This window comes from Cupressus sempervirens, chromosome 9 (genome assembly GCF_028749045.1).
Source record: "Cupressus sempervirens isolate cs-2001-9-10 chromosome 9, ASM2874904v1, whole genome shotgun sequence".
In the NCBI taxonomy this organism is placed as follows: Eukaryota; Viridiplantae; Streptophyta; class Pinopsida; order Cupressales; family Cupressaceae; genus Cupressus; species Cupressus sempervirens.
Genome location: NC_143126.1, coordinates 584,001,470 through 584,020,473, shown reverse-complemented (window position 1 = coordinate 584,020,473; position 19,004 = coordinate 584,001,470). Strand labels below are relative to the sequence as shown.

The window sequence follows — 19,004 nt, the reverse complement described above, 5'->3', positions numbered from 1 at the left end:
ATGGACAATAGATATTAGAGTGAATTAGATAATAAAATTATATATTTTCATATTATAGATAATTTATTTGACACTAAATTTTATTAAAAAACTCAAAATAAATTTAAATAAAATTCTAAATTTACGATAATTATCACATCAAAACATCTATTTTTCTATACCTAAAAATAATTAAATATTGCTTATTATTAACTTCACTTTTCACCATCAATACACATAAATACACCCTCCTTCTAATTTGATTTCCTAAATTAACATTTCATTTTTCTGAAATTCTAATTTTATAAAAACCCATATATATCATCCTTTAAATTTAATCTCCTAAATTAACTTTTTATTTTTCTGAAATTCTAAATTAAAAAAAACCTAAATAACGCCGTAGTCAAAACGAGGTTTAAGACATTCTCCTTTACAAAAGAGGTTTAAGACTCCGGAAGGGACGAAATTTGTCCAAATTGTTCTCCGCGTCTCAAGTATTTAGACACCTAATTTGCAGTAGTTCCATTCGAGCTCTGAACTTGCATACTTGAAACATTCTCTGTTGAAAGCCTGAACAGAATGGAAGATGGGAGAAACAATGGGGATTCAGCAATGGGGGACACACTGGAATGGAGCGAGGAGGACGTGGAGGAGGAGACGGATGAGGAGGAGGATGAGGTGGTGGATGCGTTGGAGTGGGCGGAATTACGAGAGGCAAGAGGGAACGACGGAGGCTCGTACACTGTTTCAGCCAGGCGCCCTAATGCCCACGGTGGCGTACATGCCAACGTTACCAGTTCATTGCAGCCGCGTACCAATCAGCAGCAGAAGCTCTTTACTCACGTCCATGCTGGACCCCTCGAGGTAACTTGATTGAGCTTTTAGCTTTCGGTCTACTAGAGAAAATAGAGCAAAAAATACCATCAGATTTCTATTTCGGATTTTTTGATATTTTTTTGGTTAATTGTTAGTTTTCAGAATTGGTCCATAACAATTTCTCGAAATTCAGCCTCCAACTGCTATTTGCTGGCATTTATCTCAGGTCTGACATCCCAGCCATTGATATTATGTTGATCCGTATCCCACTTTAGGGGGAGTTTTATTTGGCAGTTGTGGCAAATATTAAAAGAATTGATGTACCAAGCACAGACTCTACAAATTTAAAGAATCTAAAGACCTTTTATTTTCCATTGTTGTGTTTCGTATGCCTCAATAATTGTTATATCAACAAAACATCTTCAATAAAATGCTATATTAAGACACTCTTTATTCACCCAATAATTACATAAACCCTATCTTTATGTTGACAAAATTTACTATATTAATACCTGTAACATCCCTTTCTTTAATTGTTATATATGATTCTGACTTTCTCAACTAATAAGGATTGATCGACAAGAGGATACCATAGTTTTGAGCACCCTCTAAAAACTACAGTATTGTACACTTGAATAGACGAGGCCTTTCTGTTGGCTATCATCAGATACATCAGTTAGTTCTTCTAGGTGTCTTCCTTTGGTTTCTCTATTCTTGCCTTCAAATTTAAAATATTTAACATATTGAAAATACACAAAATTACAAATGTAACATGTCTCGTACTGTATGCCTTTCATATAAACATTTCTTAGTCGTAAAGGAACAATGTTTACCCCAAAATTCTTGTATGAGTGCTTAGGGTGAATATTTTTTAGTTGCTAGTGTCAATCTATTTCCTTTGAGTATTAGGAGAAGCTTTTGTGGTATTTAATCAGGTTTGTCTGCAGGATTAAGTGTTACAAAATGCCATCTTGCATATAGACCTCAAAAAGTTGTACACAATTTTGAAGCTTAGGAAAATGCATATCTAAACATATAACATCAAATATACTTGCACCCAAAATTCAACTGTTTTGGAAAACAGAGCATTTGGAAAACAGAGCATTCCCATACTCAAAGATCAATGACAATAGAATCTTTGTATGTCAGATCACCATATTGGTTATCAGAAACGGTGTTTAGGGACTGTTTTTCTATGTTGATATGTAAGGATCTTATTCCTGTATTTATCATTGTTTGTTACTAGGAAAAAATAGAGGGGTCCATGTGATTTTCCAAGCTATGGTAGGCTATTTTTGTTGAACTTTGACTTAAATAGAATCAATAATGGTGATTATCGACAGTTTTAAAATGTCTTAAATAATCTACAGAGAAATTAATTTAGAATCAGCATTCTGAATTAGCTTCTAAAGCCCTAAACTCTTCTCTCATTGGAGATACCAGGGATTTAGTTTCTTGACCCATCTTTTGTGTTTCAGTTCTTAAATGCATCCAAAAGTTGGAAAGAAAACTTCAACATGTTCATACTGTTAAAAGAGAAAAATTTATAAGAAAAATATCAATTTCAAAATTCTTTCTTTGGTTTAACAAATTCTTTTGAAGATATTTTCAATTTATGTTACATGTTAGATTGCAGATGTTTGAGATTTGGATAGACCATTTAAATACACATTTTGTATACAGCATCATTTTGATATTGCATTTCATGCTGATGTTTTGAGTTCATATAATTGCTAACATCATTACGTGTTTGAAATATTCATCATCTTATGAGCATTCTGGGTAATGATTTCTCTTGGCATTTATTAAGGGGTACATAGTGATATATTCTGATGAATTGAAGTAGTCCTTTTTTTCCTCTATTTACTACATTTGATAACTGTTCTAGATCTTGTATTTTTTGTCACTTAAAAATATTGGTATGTTGGCTGTAGGAATGGGAAGGCAGGACAAATTTTGGTATGTCAAACTCTGTTACAAAGGAAATTCGTGAAAGTGTTCTCAAGCTTTCAGTGGGTCGTGTTCGAAACAATGAGAGAGCAGATAGGGCTACTGTTGAACAGGTTAGTTTCCTATAATGAAATGTAAACCGGATTTTTTAAATTGAGGAGCTTATTTATTTCCCATGGATTAAATTTATAATGCTTCATTGGTTTGAATGTTGACTCAGCTTGCAACATGCCTTTATATTTATCAGTTAGTTAACACTACTAATTTTTTTTGCCATTATTTAATTTAATTTTGAACTGCAAGATATGTAGTCCATAGATTCATTCTTCTTCACATCTCACTTGAGTAGTCATATACTTGAATTGCGTTCCTTTAATTAGGCTAAGTTGGTATAATGAAATCACCACAACAAATTGTTATGTTATAATCTAGATCATTTATTGCCAGTCTTCCAAATTGATTAGAGTGACTACTGGATGGGTCCCTTGTCTTTGTAGTTCAGGTTAGATTCCTCATCTGGGCTGATATTTGCATGCCTCAAAATTTCCGTAGACTGATAGAGTCAATTAGAACATGATTGCATGAACTAGTCCTGGATTAGGGCCTCAAATTTCTGATCTATATAGAGAAGCAGACTTAATGATTTTGTTGAAACGATGCTTTTTATGAAGGAATTTTCTAGATGTGCCTTTCAAATATAACCACTATAATAATAAAGGAAGGGACACAAATTATGAAATAGCAATTGATTTCACCAAGTCTTGGGTTAGTTCTCTATTCCCTCATTGAGCTGAAAGTTTTCAGACAAAAATTCAGACACAGTTGGCTGGGAGCATGAAAACAAAGTTTTATTAAAGGGTCAACAAATAGGTATAGGATAATCTAAAGTGTGATTTTTTCACATATTTCAATTGCTCTTAAAAAGTTATGCAATTTCAAAACAAAAAGTTGCTTCGTTTTTGAATCCATATGCTGGAAGTATGTACTATGACCTCTGGGAAATGCAGCATCATGTATCTGTGACAGGTTCCGCTGTGGCTGAATTCATCTTGTAGACTCAATCACTTTTGAATTTGTATTTGATGGAACTTAACTTTGATGCTACAGTCCAACCACTGTCAAATTTGTGTCATAGATCAATCCTCTATTCCCTCACTGATCTGAAAGTTTTCAGACAAACATTCAGATGCAGTTAGCTGGGAGCATGTAAATGAAGTTTTGTTGAAGGGTCGACAAATACATAAGGGATAATCTGAAGTCTGATTTTTTCACATATTTCAATTGCTCTTAAAAAGTTATGCCATTTTAAAATAAAAAGTTAATCTTGAGTCCATATGCAGGAAGTATGACCTCTGAAAATTGCAGGACCGTGTATCATTGACAGGTTTCACTGGGGCTGAATTTTTATAGGTTCAACCGCTGTTGAATTTGTATTTGATGGAAGTCATCTTTGATTCTACAGTCAAACCGCTATTGAACTTGTGTCATACAAGACAATAAGAAATCCAAAGAGTTGTTGGAGAAGGTAAATGATATTTCTTGCTGTCTCGTCACATGGGATTTTCTTACCTCTTGGTCAATTCATCTATCCTTCCTCTCTTATAAATACATCCCTTAGGGTATGCTTTGGTGGATATGGGTATGCAGGTGGAGATTAAGAGATTTTTGGAGGATGTAACACCTTAGATTAGCTCAATGTTCTTTGTCATGGATTCACAGGATAACTGACTATGTTTAGTCAACATCTTACTAGGTGAATGTAAATTGTATAACAAGAAGAGTTACTAGAGGCCCTAATAAAGGGATCAAGCTTATACAGCTGATTTTGCGAGTGGATTCTTGTTGCAATTTTCTTCCCACATTAAGCTTCTCTAGGGTAATTCACTTGTATTGATCCACTCCAATTTGATATTTTTTTCACTTGTTTATGCTATTTGCTTTTAAGTTTTCCAACAATTCATGGTACAAATAGATAGAAAGGAAGTTGTATTTGAGGACAATAAATTAGAATTTCTTTAACAAACATAGTTCTTATTTCACGTAATACCTGTTTTGGTGGAAGTAACCCCACACAAGCATTCTCTTATTGGCACAAAGGTTTGTCGATTGTTCAGGCAATCACATATGTGTGGCACAATGTTTTCTAGCACGAATTGGAGGATAAATTTGATGTAGGCATGTTAACATTTGCATAATGATTTTTAGATGTTAGAAAGTACCAATATTTGATTTATTTGTATCTTAATTTGAAGCCTTTAATTTTGTTCAAATAAGCATAAAACTTGTGAGCAATAGGGCTTTCCAAAGAAATTTGTGTTCATATGGGGCTTTGAATGAAACATCACAAGGTTTACGATTCATTCATTCTTAAGGAATATTTTTTTAAAAAGTGAAGTATGTAGCTCCCCTTTACAACATTAGGAAATTTAAAGACATATTCATCTAATATTAAAATTGGCTTATGAGACATAATGTAAATTTATAAAAAGGTCAAAATTTAATATTATAAAGTGAGATAAAAAGCGACAAAGGAGGAATAAAATGGAAAGAGAGGATCTCAAAACCGCATGGTCTCCTGGAGGCAGAGGGCCAAACACTGTTGATCGGTGTATTTGGAAAATGAAGAAAGGGACCAACAATCTCTAAATAAGTAGTGAAATCTTCCCTTGATCTCATAGTAGATAGGGCACTGGAAAACAAAATGGAACTCAAATCCCACCTCCCCAAGGGGGTAGAGGCGACAAATCCTATCTTGTCTGTCAATCTGGTGGTCAATTTGGATACATAACTGATGGGATCCCACTATAAACGACCCCAAAGAGATGCAAAGGGCATGAGTCCAATGACGAGTGAGGTATTAAGGGCACACAATGACCTCATTCTAGATATCAAGATAGTGTTTGACATAGAAAGCAATCCTCGAGCAGAGCCCGCTACCCCCCACCCCCACCCCCTCCATAGGGTCACTCCAAGTCGTGGCAATATACCAACGGTAGATGTCAAGCATGATGTGCTCATTTAGCTCCTGTTGAGAGGGAAGGAGGTGAGTTGGGCCTCCAAGATAGAACTAAGAGGGTGAAGACGATCCATTGCAATCCCAACCGAACCAAGAAGAGCAAGGGCTTGAGCTAACCTACCGTGAGCCCTTCTTGTGTGGTTGGAGCTCATCACCACCTTGAAAGAGGAATAGGCTTCGTAGGAGTATCTGGGACAACCCGTAGACGAGTTTGCGAAACTCTGAAGTTGATGTAGTAACCAAACCAAGTCAAAGATGGTCTTGAACTTGAAAGGATGAGCCCTAAACTCAGGCAAGATGATATTGAGGGGAGTGGACTAATGACACATGATAAATCACTAAAGAAGGAGAGTCTAGACTCTCTCCATTGAAGCCCAACTAGAATCCAGGAGGGAGCGACCTTGCACAATAGAGCTGTACAACACGGTCGACTTGGCCAAAGATTCCAAGAGGGACATCTTGGTTGTGGTTTCCTGGAATTAATGTTTGAAGCATTGTCTCTCAAGTATAGCTAGGGAACCGAACCCTTTGTTAACCTAGGGCTACATGGCAGGTCTCTCAAACTTGGTGCCTTGCAAATATAAATGGAGATGTGATGTCTTCAAGCAATTGAAGATCGTAACTTCGGTTTTGTCCAAGTTCACAACAATATGTTGCAAGTCACAGAAGGAGGCCTACCCATCCAAAAGCTGCTGGAGCCCTTTTGGCAAAGAAGTCGAAAGGATCACATCATCAACAAAGAGTAAAATGGAGATCAAAACCTGGTATAAGTAGCAACCATCATCAGGGAGAGTGAAATCACAGAGGAAGCCCTCAAGCCCATCAATATAAATGCTGAAAAGAGTGGGGGAGAGAGGAGAACCCTACTTCACCCCAATGGTGCTCTAAATAGAATCTGAAAGTTCCTATGGAAACCACCCTCACACATAATCTCATAATAACGCTCAAGCGAGTCTTAGAGACCCCAATGTCCCTAAGTCTCTAGAAGAGAGCTGCCCGAGGAACAAAGTCCAAAGCCTTGTACAAGTATACAAAGCAACAATAGACTTTTGCGGAATGATAGGGAGCCTCCTCAATAATAGTTCGCAAAGTTAGAATATGATCTATGTCTAGAAATTAGTTTGTAAATCGGCTTGTCCCCTAGCTTGGCAGAGTCGCCTGTTGAGCTCCTTGGAAAGAATATTGTTCAACACAATGGAGTAAAGTTTGATAAAGGTATGTCCAACCATGATGGTTTTGTAGTTGTTGGGGGTTGAGTTCGATACAGTCTTATGGATCCGATAGATAATATGCTGTGACCAAGAGTTGGGAAAACTAGTGCAAACCACTTTGTTAAAGAGTATAGTGAGAAAGGAGCCCAAAGCTATAGTACCAAGCTTTACGAGTTCTTCTTGGAATCCTTCCTTATCCACTGTCCTGCTATTGTTCATGCATCTATTAGCCTCATAGATGTTGGAAAAGATAAAGAGGTGGCAACAGAGTAGGGGGGGTGAGGTGCAGAGAGGATTGGCAAGGGATATCATAGAGAGTGGAGGTGTGGGAAATGAGGGAGCCATGACCTAGAGCTAGGGGGAGGGTGGCACGGAAAGAGGATGTGCCTAAAGATCTTTGGGGATTGTAGGAGAGAAGCATAAAGGGATCTACATTGCACCAGAAAGAAAATGCACTTCTTATGGTGAAGAAAGTGAGGGCAGGCAAGTTTCAAATGGATGAACGTGGGGGAAAGGGTGGAAAAACCCAAGCTAATTGAGTGGTGAAAGGACTTGTAGTCCTTGTCAAACGAGTGATTCATGGGGCAAATGTTCTTGTGCTTGGGGCTATGAGAGGGGATGGAGAGGTGAAGGGGGATGGAGAGGAGGGCAGGCTCCCACAATGCAGCCTGTTATAACCCCTATTGTTCACTAAAGAATCGTGCTATGTTTCTTTAGATGCTTATGTTCTTGGGCGGGTGTATTCAAGGACCATATCTTGCAAACTATTACTACAAGAAGTTACAATAGACACATAATTCTGTTCTGCCATTTATTGTAGAATATTACTTCAATTGCTACCCAAGAGAGCATGGACAATTTAGAGAGAAAAGAGTTTTTTGATGAATTTAAATATATTTAACAACATAGTTCAGTAACTAGAGACTTGATTATGTACATCAATCTTAAAGACAATCTTATAAATACAACATCTGACCTATACAGTCTACTCGTGCTTGTCCCAGTTTAAGAATTTTTTTTGATCTTATCCCCCAACCGAACTATTGATAACAAATAACACTTAAAGGGAACTGACATCCTATTGGGAAAAAGACCTGATAGCAGTCTCGAGACTCCAATGATTTCACTGATAAAACAAAACGAATTGTAGTTATCACTTAAAAAATTGGAATGGTATACAGTTGGAAATGTGAATGATAACCATACAATCGCTCTTCTCTTGTGATGGTCAACGCTAGCAATGACTGTGCAACACGCTGACTATTCCACAAAACACATTGTAAATACTTCTTTAGAAATCGTGATCAACTTTAACTGCCATCACTGTTTTCTCACAATCTTGTCCCTTAAACAGAGCAATGTAACAATAATAAAAAAAAGATTTGGGAGGCTATTAAAGATACAGGGTGAATGGGGTTTACGTCCTAGCCACAAATGAAGGATTGTTGTCCTTCACAGAGCGATGAAAGAAGGTTTATGTTGACAATGTTGTCTCTTCGTGAATGTGATTTCCAGTAAGCCTTGACTTCAACCTGCCAGGATGTCCATTATAGAGCGAAGGTTGAGGAGTGTTTGGAATTAAATGTGCAAGAGCAACACTAGAAAGTAAGCATGGTGGAGAAGGCATTACATAGGTGGCCTCCCGTCAAAAGGCAGGAGCATTACGAAATCAAAATGCCGCCCAAAAGAAGCAAAGTACTAACCAATGAGGTGGAAAACTAATTGAACCGCAAGCCATGATTAGTAGAATAATAAAAATTGTAATTGCAACATCATTGGGGATGTTCACGATATTTAAACATTAAATCTTAACCTCCCCTCTATTGCCATCCCATTGAAATGCGCTAGCCTATCGAAATGGAGTAATAAACTAGCGATGGCGCGAAGTATCAAGGGAATCGTGGGGACATGATAGTTCTCCCTTCTCGAGATTGTTGGCCCTCCAACAATCTCAGGGTTGGATGCTGAAGAATGTGCTGCCCTTCCTAGGTGGCATCTTCAATGGTTAGCCCCTTCCAGCAAACTAAGTACTCTTTAATGGTCCTGCTTCGCAGATCGTTCTTCCTGGTCTGTAGCACCTCAATAGGTATCAGTTCTAATCTTCCTTCTTCATTGAGTGGGGGAAGCCCCAGTGAGCTCACATTATGTTGTCCAATGGCCTTCTTGAGGCAGGAGACATGGAAGACATAATGTATTCTGCTGTCATGTGGCAATTCCAGCTTGTAGGCAACCTCCCCAATTCTTCTCAGTAGTCTATAGGGTCCATAAAATTTTGGTTGGGGCTTCTCTGTATTGCTTTACTCTATGGAACTTTGTTCATAGGGCTGGAGGTGTAGGAATACTAAGTCCCCAACCTCAAAAGAGCTCTTAGTCCTGTAATGATCAACATATATCCTGTTGCTCTTGTAACCAATCCTTAGCCAAGGGTGCTTTGCTACCCGTCAAGGCTAAATTAGTGAAAGACAACAGTTCATAACTGCAGAGTGCTTTAAAAGGGGACACGACAATAAACATATAATAAGTTGAATTGTAATGGTATTCACCCAAGTAGAGCCATTTGAGCCAAGATCGCCGCTGTCTTGAAATATAATCGCGAAGGTAACTATCTCTGTCTACCATCCATTTGAGGATAGTAACTAGTGTTGGGTGTCAGCTAAGTCCTAGCCAATCTGAATAATTCCAGCCAAAAGGTGCTAAGGAATTTGCTGTCCCTATCACTAATTATGGCTTTAGGAAGACCATGCAGCCTAAAAATCTCTCCAAAGAATAATGCAGCCACTTGAGAGGCTGTCCAATTAGTTGTGACTGCAAAGAAGTGGGCATATTACCTTGCACCTTTGGAAGCCCTGTGATGAAATCCATGGTTATGCTAACCCATTTATGGTCAGGAACTCATAGGGGCTGCAAAAAACCACCTGGAAAAACATGCTGACTTATTTTGTTGATAGGTTATACATTCTTGCATGTGCTGTAAAACATCATCCTTGAGGCCCTTCCACGAGGTATTTCATGAGGTATCCTGGGTGACCTGCTATTGGATTATTATGAATGACCTACATAATTTGTTCCTTAAGTTTGGAGTCAGGGACCAAATAAATCCTACTTTTGTAATAGATAACATCATCAATAACTCTGTACATGTCATTTGGAATCTACCCATCCATGACCTCACAAGCAAAATTGTTCTAGGAATATTCAACCAATAGTTGAGACTTCCAATCAGCTGAAATCTCTGACATAGCACAACAAAAAACACCAGTCGGGTTCTGGATAATGCATCTGCAATTACGTTGTTCTTTCCCTTGATGTACTCAATGTCAAAGTCGTAAGCTTGGATCTTGCTGATCCACTTTTGTTGTCTTTCATTCGGCTCCTTCTGTGCCAAGAAAAAATGCAAGCTGTTATGACCAATCCTTACCACAAAGCGTCCACCCACCAAATACTGTTTGAATTTAGCTAGAGCATGCATGATAGGTAACATCTTCTTATCATAGGTGGAATACAACTTCTCACGATCTTTTCAGTTTCCTGCTCTCATATGCAATTGGATGTCTGTCCTGCATAAGTATTGCTCCAATCCCATCGCTTGAAGCGTCTATTACAAGGTAATTGGTAAATACTTTCTTATTAATAATAGAGACCGAAAGGTCAATTTATACAAAAGGAAGAGACGATGTTTCCTTAGGAAACGATCGTAAAGAATAGAAACATTCTATTCCAGAAAAGCAAAAAACGAAAGCAAACTAAAGCTAAAGATATTTACAAGATAACCATTAACTAATAATAGACGTCTTATCTATTATTGTAATACCCTCCCTTAATGGTTAATCTATCTAACACACCAAGCTGTCCTCTGAATTTGACAAACTTATCAGGACCAAGAGGCTTGGTGAGAATGTCTGCAGTCTGATCTGAGGTAGGAACATACTGCAGATCTATAGTCCCGTCTTCAACCAGCTGTCGTATGTAATGACAATGAACATCCACATGCTTGGTTCGTTCATGGAAGAATGGATTCCGTGCTAACTTGATAACGCCTTCGTTATCAACAAAAAGAATAGTCGGTCCTGCTGGTGACATCTGCATATCCCCAAGCATCCGACGAAGCCAGACAGCTTCACATCCTGCCTTAACAGTCCCTCTGTATTCAGCCTCTGTAGAAGAGAGAGAAACTGCCTGCTGCTTCTTGCTGGTCCATGTGACTGCACCGGATCCCAAACTGAACACATATCCAGATGTTGACTTTTTATCATCAACAGAGCCTGCCCAATCTGAATCTGTGAACCCACTGAGTTTAGGATTAGAACTCCGAGAATACAGAAGTCCATAATCAGAAGTGCCCTTCACATAACGAAGCACACGCTTTGCTGCCATCCAATGATCAGCCTTAGGAGTTGTCATAAAGCGTGAAATATAGCTGACTGCGAAGCTGATATCAGGCCTAATAGCAGATAGGTAGATGAGGCTGCCTACTAGTTGCCTATACGTAGTATCATCAACGGAAGGAGAATCAGACTTGGCTGATAACTTGAGACCTTTCTCCATAGGTGTAGATGCAGGTTTGCAATCCTGCATTCGGAATTTGTCTAACAAGGCTCTGGCATATTTGGACTGAGAGATGAATGTACCAGAAGACTGTTGCCAAACTTCAACACCTAAGCAATAATGCATGAGCTCAAGGTTAGTCATATCAAAAGACTGGCATAAGTGTTGTTTGATTCCCTGAATCAAAGATGCCGAACTGCCAGTGATGATCAGATCATCCACATAGATAACCAGAAGGATAATGTCACTGTCAGTAGTCTTGATGTACAGATTTGAGTCTGAAGAACTCCTCTTGAAGCCTTGATCACTGAGGTACGTATCAATCTTGATGTACCATGCCCGAGGGGCCTGCTTCAAACCATAGAGAGCTTTTACCAATCTGAGAACCTGATGGTCTTTACTAGTAACCTTGAAACCAGGAGGCTGCGTCATGTAGACCTCTTCATGGAGATCACCATTCAGGAAAGCACTCTTTACGTCCATCTGATGGACCTTCCAGCCAAATTGTGCTGCCATGGCTAGGACTAATCTGATGGTGCTCATCTTTGCAGTAGGAGCAAAGGTCTCCTCATAATCAATGCCCTGACGCTGAGAAAAGCCCTTTGCCACTAAACGAGCTTTGTACTTATCTAAAGTACCATCTGATTTGTATTTGATTTTGTAGACCCATTTGCAGCTAATGGGTTTCTTCCCTGGGGGAAGATCAGAAAGGACCCAAGTGTTGTTCTTCAGCAGGCTCTGGTGTTCAGATTGCATGGCCTGTTCCCACTCTGGAATTCCTTTAGCCTCGGAATATGTTTGAGGTTCAAACACACTGTGAATGTTGGCCATAAGAGCAAAGTTAACAGAATCTATAGTTTTTCTCTTTTTTCGAGTAGTTCTCCCATCAATGAGCTCATCATCATGAAGATCAGCAAGTGTCTTAGCCCACCACTTAGGCCAGAGAGGAGAATGACCAACAGTAGTACTAGGAGATGCTTGATCAGCAGGATCCTGATCAGAAGAATCTGGATCAAACTCAGGTGAAGCATCTTCAAAACGAGGTGATCCTGCAGGAGAAGCTGGAGGTGGCTGTACAGGTATCACTGGCAGGACTGGAGCTGTAGGAGCTACTGGAGCCCTCCCATCAGGTGGACCTAATGGAAGTCGAACTCCCAAATCATGAACCTGCATAGGCTGGACCGTTGGATCAGGAACAGGAGAAACAAGCATGAATGGTCCTCGCTGCTCATCAAAGACTACATCGCAGCTGTATATGAGACGAGATGTCTCAACATCAATAAGGCGGTAGGCTTTGTGAAGACTGCTATATCCAGCAAGCATCAGTTTCTGACTCTTGGCATCCAACTTGGTGCGTGAAGCATCAGGGATCCAAACAAAAGCAAGAGAGCCAAAAACCTTCAGGTGGCTGATTCTGGGCTTGTGACCTGAACAGGCCTCTTCCGGAGTTTTACCTTTGACCGCCACTGTGGGTGACCGGTTCAACAGATAAACTGCAGTGTTAACTGCTTCTGCCCAAAAACGCTTCGGAACATGTCTGTGTTCGAGCATGGAACGAGCCATCTCGGTGATTGTCCTGTTCCGACGTTCAACTACACTGTTCTGTTGTGGCATGTGGGGTGTGGTGAACTGGCGTTGGATGCCATGTGTATACAAGAAGCTGGAGAAAACATTAGAACAAAATTCCCCCCCATTGTCTGATCTAAGAGTAATAATAGATTTCCCAGACTCTTTTTCAACTAAGGGTTTAAACTTCTGAAATACAATAAATGCATCGGATTTCTTTTTAAGGAAATACACCCACATTTTTCTACTGAAATCATCTACAAACAACAGAAAATACCTGTATCCAAGAACAGAAGGAGTGGCCATAGGGCCGCAGATATCAGCATGAACAAGCTGAAGTACTTGAGAAGCTCGCCAAGAATCGCCACTGGGGAAAGGTGTGCGATGTTGCTTCCCAGCCTGACATGCGTCACAAACTCCAAGGTGTTGGGTTTGAATCTCTGGCAAACCAAGAACAAGCTCATCCCGAGCAAGTTGTGAGAGATAATGCACATTTAAGTGCCCATATCGCTGATGCCAAAGTGTGCTGATGGAAGATCGCCGAGCAGCCATAGCTAAGTCCTGAGAATCACCAGAATCAGTAAGTTTGAAAAGACCATGATCCTCAAGACCAACTGCAACAGTATACTTAGTCGCCCGATTAGTGATGGTGCACTGATGTGAACTGAAGGTGACTGCCAAGTGTGGAGAATGTCGCAGCAACTGACTGACCGAGAGTAGATTTAGTTCCATCCCTGGAACGTAGTACACATCAAGGAATATGAGCTTCCTCCCAACGGACTGAATTTGAATGTTGCCTTTACCAACAACCGTGTACTCTTCTCCACCACCAAAGATAACAGAATTTGAATAAGGCTGGTAGTCAGTAAACCAGTCTCTGCGGTGAGTGAAATGTCGAGAGGCGCCTGAATCAATGTACCAGGCAGATGATTGTACATGATCTGCGGGTCTTTTAGCCATGAAGGCGTAAAAGGCAGATTCCACCTGCTCAGTGTGCTTTGCACTGTTCGCTTTGGGTTGCGAACCTGATTGCTTAGACTGGACAGCTAAGCGTTTCCGACATGCAACCTTCATGTGACCATACTTGTGGCAATAGTTGCATTGAATGTTCTTCTTTTTGGTACCATCGGATGCTGGAGCAGAAGACTTCTGCTGAGATGGTTGCTGAAACTTGCCCTTATCCTTCTGAAAGGATTTCGCAGCAAAGGCTTGCTCAGTGGAGGTGGAACTGGAGCTGCTACCAAACTGTTGTTTCCACCGATCTTGCTGAAGTAGCAGGGTGCAGAGATCAGTGAACTTTAGATCAACACCAAGAGATGTGATGTTGAGAGTCTCGATAAAATGCTCATAGGAATTTGGTAAACTCCGAAGAGTGATTACCACAATATCCTCTTCCTCCATCTTGCGACCGATGGCAAGTAACTGATCACGGATTTCCTGAATCCGATTCAGGTGTGCTTGGAGCGAGGTGCGCTCATCCATGACAATAGAAAACAGAGTGTTTTCCAGAAAGAAGGCTTTGCTCTTGTCGGAAGTCTCATGAAGACCTTTTAGATGTGTCCAGATTTCGGCCGCTGTCTTGCCGGATGGAATCTGAGAAAGCTGGTCATCAGCTACGGAGAGTTTGAGAAGCATTACTGCCTCTCGATTGTTCAAATCCCATGTATCTTGATCAGGACCCGGAGAAGTCGGACGCTGCTTAACACCCAGAACAAGTTGATCGGTGTTTCGATATTCGAAGATTGCGATGATGCGCTGCTTCCAGGTTCCATAATTGCGACCATTGAATTTGGAATTATGCTCGAGCAGAATATTTGTCAGAGATGCCATGGCAGGTTTTTCAATGAAAAATTGTGAAAATCTGTGAAGGCACATTCTTCGAGGCAAAAATACGGAAGACCCAGAAGAATCAGAGAATGACCCAAAAGAGAGCTCGAAAAACTCAGAAGGAATTTGTTGTCGTTTTTTGAATTCGCTGGCTCGAAAATCGAGGTACAAAAATCGAGGCACCCAAAAAAAACGGATGACAACCCAGTTGAGCTCTCGAAAAACCCACCAAGAATCTGCAAACAAAAAAAATTTTCGACCCCAAAAATTAGGGTTTCGAAAAAAAAAAAAAATGGCCCTAGCTGAAAAAAGCTTGAAAAAACTTCAGATTTCTTGATGAAAAATGGTCGAATCTGCTTCCCAGAGCACGATGACAGACTGAGACGGCTAAGAGCATGAAGATTTGATATAGAAACATGCAGATTTTCACCCCAAAAATGCGAGTCTCCAAAAAATGGCCACGATTTCCATGCAATTTGCAGACCTGTAATTCGAGAATTTCTCCAAGCAGAAAAACCCTAGGTGGGTTTTGGAGAAATTAGCTGAAATAATTTTGGAAAAATTTAAACAAATAATTTCAAGAAGAAATTATAAATTTTTCCGAAAAAATTTAAGTATTTAGCTCTGATACCATATTACAAGGTAATTGGTAAATACTTGCTTATTAATAACAGAGACCGAAAGGTCAATTTATACAAAAGGAAGAGACGATGTTTCCTTAGGAAACGATCGTAAAGAATAGAAACATTCTATTCCAGAAAAGCAAAAAACGAAAGCAAACTAAAGCTAAAGATATTTACAAGATAACCATTAACTAATAATAGACGTCTTATCTATTATTGTAATAGCGTCACACTCCAAGATGAATATCTAGTGAAACCTAGTAATGCTAGCACAAGGTATGTACTCACCACTCTCTCAAATATCACCTCCATATCTGTGGACCACCTGAAAGCACTTGACTTTGTGATATCAGTATGTGGTGTTGCAAGCTGAGAGAACCCCTTCACAAACCTCCTGTAATAGGAACACAATCCAAGGAATCCTCTCAAATCTGAAACATTCTTCGATGGCGGCCAATTTGGAGAGCATGTATCTTTTCTTGATGAACGTTTATCCCATTAGCTCCAATCACATGTCCCAAGTACAAGATCTCTATCAAACCAAACTCGTATTTGAATTTTGTAGTGAATAGTGAGTGTTGCTCCATGATACTTAGAGCTTCATCCAAACATTGCAAATGTTCCTCCCATGTCCTGCTGAAAATCAGAATGTCATCAAAGAATACCAATACAAACTTATGCAACTTTTTATTAAATATAAGGTTCATGCATGACTGAAATGTAGCATTTGTGTTGATGAGTCCAAAGGACATCACCAAAAACTCATAGTGCCCATAATGACATTTGATGCAGTCTTATGTACATCTTTCTCATGGGCCTTAATCTAATTGTACTTGGAACGAAGATCAATCTTCGAAAAGTAGACAATCCCATGTGATTCATCCAACAACTCATCAATATGGGGTATAGGATAACTGAAAATCAGAATGTCATCAAAGAATACCAATACAAACTTAAGCAACTATTTATTAAATATATGGTTCATGCATGACTAAAATGTAATATTTTGTGTTGGTGAGTACAAAGGGCATCACCAAAAACTCATAGTGCTCATAATGACATTTGATGCAAGTCTTATGTACATCTTTCTCATGGACCTTTATCTGATTGTGCTTGGAATGAAGATCTGATGTAGGAGCATCTTGGGTTCGCTTGCAATCCTGCGTATTTGAGAGAGATTTTGGTTAATGGTTATGGAGCTTGGTGAACACTGGGAGCTCGGCATGGTCTATGGAGCTCGGCATGGCTTGGGAGCTCGGCATGGTCTTGGGGGTTGGCATGGTCTTTGGAGCTCGGCATGGTCTATGATTGCTCGGCATGGTCTTGGGACTCGACATGGTCTTTAGTCACTTGGCATGGTCTTTGGTTGCTTGGCATGGTCTGGGAATTTGGTGTCTGTTTCATGCTGTATAACTAATTTTCCACAATGAGTTAGAGGATGAAAATTTCAGGGATTGAAGAGGGCCTAGATTTCTACCTACGGTTCAAAGCATGAATTCTAATTCATTCGGAGCTAGGAGATATCGCGATTTTGCTAAGACATCAATTTTGGGAATTTAATTGTTGTTGTTGGCTGACTTGTGGCATTTAATTTATGTATTTGTATTTAATTTGTGTTCTTGGCCGACTTGTGGCTTAGATTGGTATAAGTAGGGGTTGGGGGGGAAGTCTTTAGTCATTATTCATCCATCGTAGAGAAGAAGAGGAGCTTGGAAGAGCGAATTTTGAGAAGGGCTAGTAGCTGCGGCTTGGAAAACAAGGAGATTGCTTGGTGGGCTTGTGAGCACAAGTTGAGATCTTCCTTGGAGGTTTCTACTAGAGTGTGGATCTGGACTAGCTAGGGTTTGGATTGGATCTTGAGGGATCTTGCAGAACTATTATTGTAATTGCTATTGTATTTGGCTGTAACCGGGAAGGCCTTACAGCCCGGCACATTGCATGTAATCAGTTATATTTTATGAATATATTATTGTGATTTGGTATCAGATCTTGCATTGTTGCTTCTTGTGGTTGTGTTTCCACTGCATGGTTGTATAGTTGGGGGCTAGGAAATCTCCTTTGGGGATACTCTTGCCTTGCACTGTGTCAAGATCAATCTTCGAAAAATAGACAATCCCATGTCATTCATCCAATAACTCATTAATATGGGATATAGGATACCTGTTCTTAATAGTTCTCTTATTCAGGGCTCTATAGTCAATGCACGTTCATAGAGTCCCATCCTTCTTCTTAACCAAAACCACCGATGATGCAAATGGACTTGAGCTTGGTCTGATGTGCCCCATATCATGCAACTCTCGAATGGTCCTCTCTATCTCCTCCTTATAGTGCTTGGGGTGGCGATAAGACATCCTAATAACTGACTTGGCACCCTCTTCCAACTCTATCACATGCTCAAATCCACGGTTTGGTGGTATAGCAAGAGGGATATCACCGAAAACCCCCTTATGCTTGTCTGATACTGATTGAACATCGATATGATGCTGCTGTCTTAAATCTGAAACAGACTTAGTGGAGATAAAACAATGTGCTGCCCACTCTGTATCATCATGTCTCAAAATGGATTCCATCCTATGAGCTGAAATGATCTTCGGACCTCTACCAGTTATAGCTTTGAGAATGATTTGCTGATCCCCTCTCATAAACTCAATCTGTTTCTAATCACGATCAATGGTATACCTGCCAAGAGTCTGGAGCCATTGTAGACCGGAATTAGCATCCATCCCTCCTAACTCAATCACTTGAAAATCTACAGTAATTGTGTAACTACCCAACTTAACCTTGAGTTGGGAAACCATCCTTAAACAATTAAAAGAAGATCTCCACCACCAACCTTAACATCAAAGTATGGAACCAGATCCACCTGTAACTTCCTTCTTGCGGTTATAGAAGTGCTAATGAAGTCATGTGTGACCCTTTTATCCACCAAGCAAACCATTTGCTGCCCTTTAACTTCTCCCTTAAGATGGATAAGACTACCAGTAGGAACTTGTAAGAGGGTGGCAATTGTAGGTGGCTGATCTGAAACCTCTCTCCTTTTCTTCTTGGGCCTGCTCATAAGTACCACCCTCATTGCTGTCATCATCCGAGACCACTTCAATATAGTGAACTTTACCCTTCCTAAGGCATCTATGATCTGGTTGCCAAGGTTCCTTGCATATGAAGCATAAATTTCTCCTCAGTTCATTCCTTGACTCAATCTGCCTTCGGTGGAGTACCCTTATTCTGATTTGAAGATTTCAGATTGGTCTTGGGCCCCTTAAAAGGCTTTTTGGGGAGGCTGAATCGTTGAAGATGAGCTAACCAAATCAAGTGCCATCTTGATTGCATCATAAGGAGTAGTTGGTTTCAACACTTTGACAAATCCCTTGAGTCTCTCACTCAACTGTAGGTGTCCAAAGCACCAATATGCTTGAGCTGAGATAATTCCCTGTGGTAAACTTCTATATCCTTATCAAATCTGCTTATCAG

The 19,004-nt window shown here is 39.8% G+C and overlaps 1 protein-coding gene across 1 annotated transcript in view; it reads left to right on the top strand.

Moving 5' to 3' along the window:
- The first annotated feature begins 411 nt into the window (after positions 1–411).
- LOC149540025 (uncharacterized) overlaps positions 412–19,004 on the top strand; it is a 145,821-nt gene continuing 127,228 nt past the window's right edge. Inside the window, exons 1-2 of the mRNA XM_089801208.1 lie at positions 412–843; positions 2,730–2,858. Of these exons, the coding sequence (XP_089657334.1) occupies positions 559–843; positions 2,730–2,858 (414 nt within the window). The 5' untranslated portion in view covers positions 412–558. The remainder of the gene's footprint in view (positions 844–2,729; positions 2,859–19,004) is intronic.